The 2404-nt window shown below is 24.3% G+C and overlaps 1 protein-coding gene across 1 annotated transcript, besides 5 other annotated features; it reads right to left on the bottom strand. All coding sequences in view use genetic code 6, as the record gives it.

Moving 5' to 3' along the window:
• Nucleotides 1-15: part of a microsatellite that runs on past the window's edge.
• Nucleotides 1-40: part of a microsatellite that runs on past the window's edge.
• Nucleotides 1-68: part of a microsatellite that runs on past the window's edge.
• Nucleotides 69-155: 87 nt separating this feature from the next.
• Nucleotides 156-208: a microsatellite.
• Nucleotides 183-225: a microsatellite.
• A 615-nt stretch (nucleotides 226-840) lies between these two features.
• On the bottom strand, nucleotides 841-2170 carry IMG5_197040 (hypothetical protein; the record flags this gene model as incomplete). The annotated part of the gene is made up of 2 exons (XM_004024204.1): nucleotides 841-1617; nucleotides 1661-2170. 2 exons carry the CDS (start codon nucleotides 2168-2170, stop codon nucleotides 841-843), a joined length of 1287 nt encoding a protein of 428 aa, XP_004024253.1.
• Between the last annotated feature and the right edge of the window lie 234 nt (nucleotides 2171-2404).

Raw genomic sequence — 2404 nt, 5'->3', positions numbered from 1 at the left:
AATTAATAATAATAAAAATGTTATTAAAAGTAATAATAATAGTCATAATAATATTAAAAATAATAATAGTATTTATAATTAAGAAACTATCGGTGATAATATTAAAAATAATTAAACTAATAATGATTAAAGTATTATTAATTAATGCATTGTTAATAATAGTATTATTGAAAATAATAATGATAATAATATTAATAAAAATAATAATTAAATTAATTACAATAACGTATAGTAAAAAAATAATAGTATTGATTAAAATGATAAAATTTAATTATTAGTAGAATGTTCTTAAGGTTGCGGAAGGAAGTTTTTTGAAGGATCAGTATAAGTACATGAAAAAGTTTGCAAAAAAATATTTTAAGAAAAAAGAAAAACTTTTAACTCCTAACAACATAGAATTATAGATAATGAACATAAAAAATTCCTTTAAAAAAAATAAAAAGAAGAAAAAAATGACGATAAGAAAAACAAAATATCTAAATGGAAAATATAAAGTGAATAATTAAGAGCAGCAGTAGGAAATAACTAACAAAAATCCAATTATAAAGACGAATATAACGACTATATAAAATGTCCTTTTTGTGATAGAAAATTTAACGAATAAGCTGGGAAAAGACACATAGCTTTTTGTTAATAAAAAAATTTAGACATGAAAATGGTTTTTGTATAAAAATAATGAATTAAAATTATTAATTATTTAAAAATTAAAAAATATAAATTTAAATAAATATTTACTAGTTTTAAATAAAATAATATAATAAATAAATAATTTCTATTTATATCTAAATACAAAAAAATCCTAATATAATTAATATTAAATAAATAACTATTTTAAAATATTCATTTCACATCGAATTCCGAATCATCAATAACTACCGCAGTTTTATCTGTACAATAAATTTAAAGTGAAAATCCTGACTCCCCTCCAACTTCCATTGTAGCGCACATTAAACTAAAAGTATATGGATATGAAAATTCTTTTAAGAAGACCGAAGCTGTTGCATTTTTTAATTAAGTCGGTCCTTTGCATCCTCCTACTAGCAATTCTGAAGAAATTCTTGAAACTCTTTTTCCTCCATTTTTTTGAACTATAAAATAAATCGGATAAAGTCCAGTAAGCCTATCTTAACATTTTTCAATAGTCAAGGAAATAAAAACTTCGCATTATTTATTCACCTTAATTCCGTAATGAGGATTTTTTTACATTTAAGCTTTCGGCGTTTTTTTAGTTGGCAATCCAGCAGCTTTTTCCTCTTTCCATTCAGCTTTTATATTAAATATTTGCTTCCATATTGAATCTTGGAAAATTCTACATAAATAAAGTGCACGAAATTCATATACAAAATCATTTACGCTCATCCAAAATTTACCGTCTTCTTTAAATTAATCATTGACAAGTTTTTTTAAACGAGAATTCCATTTTTAAGAATTATCGCCCCAATCACCTGTCCATTCAGCACCGCCGTTTCCATGTGGATTTCTGATACATAAAAGCTTGTTGCCATCTAAATCACGAACATCAATTATACAATAAGCATGACCGAATACTATTCCTTCGTAGCTTTAGGCTTTATCACCTTATTCATGTGCAGGACTACCACATCCCATTATATATCCCTATTATATATGTAATTTATTGTTTGATTTTTTTTTTAATTACTAATTTTTTATAATCGACTAGACTTTACCAAAAAGTTTCTATATTATCTTAGAATTACTCAAGTACAATTTCATCAGGAAGCCCTCCAGTTAATTCTTAGAGTACATAACTTACTTTTCCTCCTTCTATTTTTTCGTAATTTCCATATAATTTAGCATACGCTTTTTCCAAAATAGCAGGCCACAATTCTTTTTCGTCTTCTGATTGTCCGAGTAAAAGTTTTCCATTTCTTCCATAAGGTAAAATATCATCAACAATAATATACACTATTTGTTGATTTATATAAAATTTAACTATATATGCTCCGCAGTTTTCCATTGCTTACTTGTTGAATTCGGGATTTTTCCACATAAAAATATCTTGAATTCTTGATTCTCCAACAACTGAAATTGCACTCATAAAATAACAATCTCCTATATATCCTTATCTTATATCCATTGGTTATATTCCATCTTTAAACAAAACACAACCGGTGGGTGGACGTTGCCATTTGGAAGTTTCAGAAGCCATGTCTTTACTTAGTAATTTATTATCAGCTTTGAAATTTTAATCGGTATATTTTTAATTCTATTTTATGTATTGGTCTAATATTATTTTATACTTGGCAGGAGAATCTTATATTTCATTTAAAGGTTTATTTATTATATCATTTACTTCCTATATATTTTTTTATTTTTTTAATTATTTCTTTTTTATTTGTTACAATTTTTTAAGGAAATACTATGTATTTCATCTTATTAATAA

The sequence above is a fragment of the Ichthyophthirius multifiliis genome, assembly GCF_000220395.1.
Source record: "Ichthyophthirius multifiliis unplaced genomic scaffold scaff_1120509251402, whole genome shotgun sequence".
Lineage (NCBI taxonomy): Eukaryota > Ciliophora > Oligohymenophorea > Hymenostomatida > Ichthyophthirius > Ichthyophthirius multifiliis.
The sequence above is the reverse complement of the archived record's forward strand: the minus strand, read 5'-3'. Positions and strand labels throughout refer to the sequence as shown.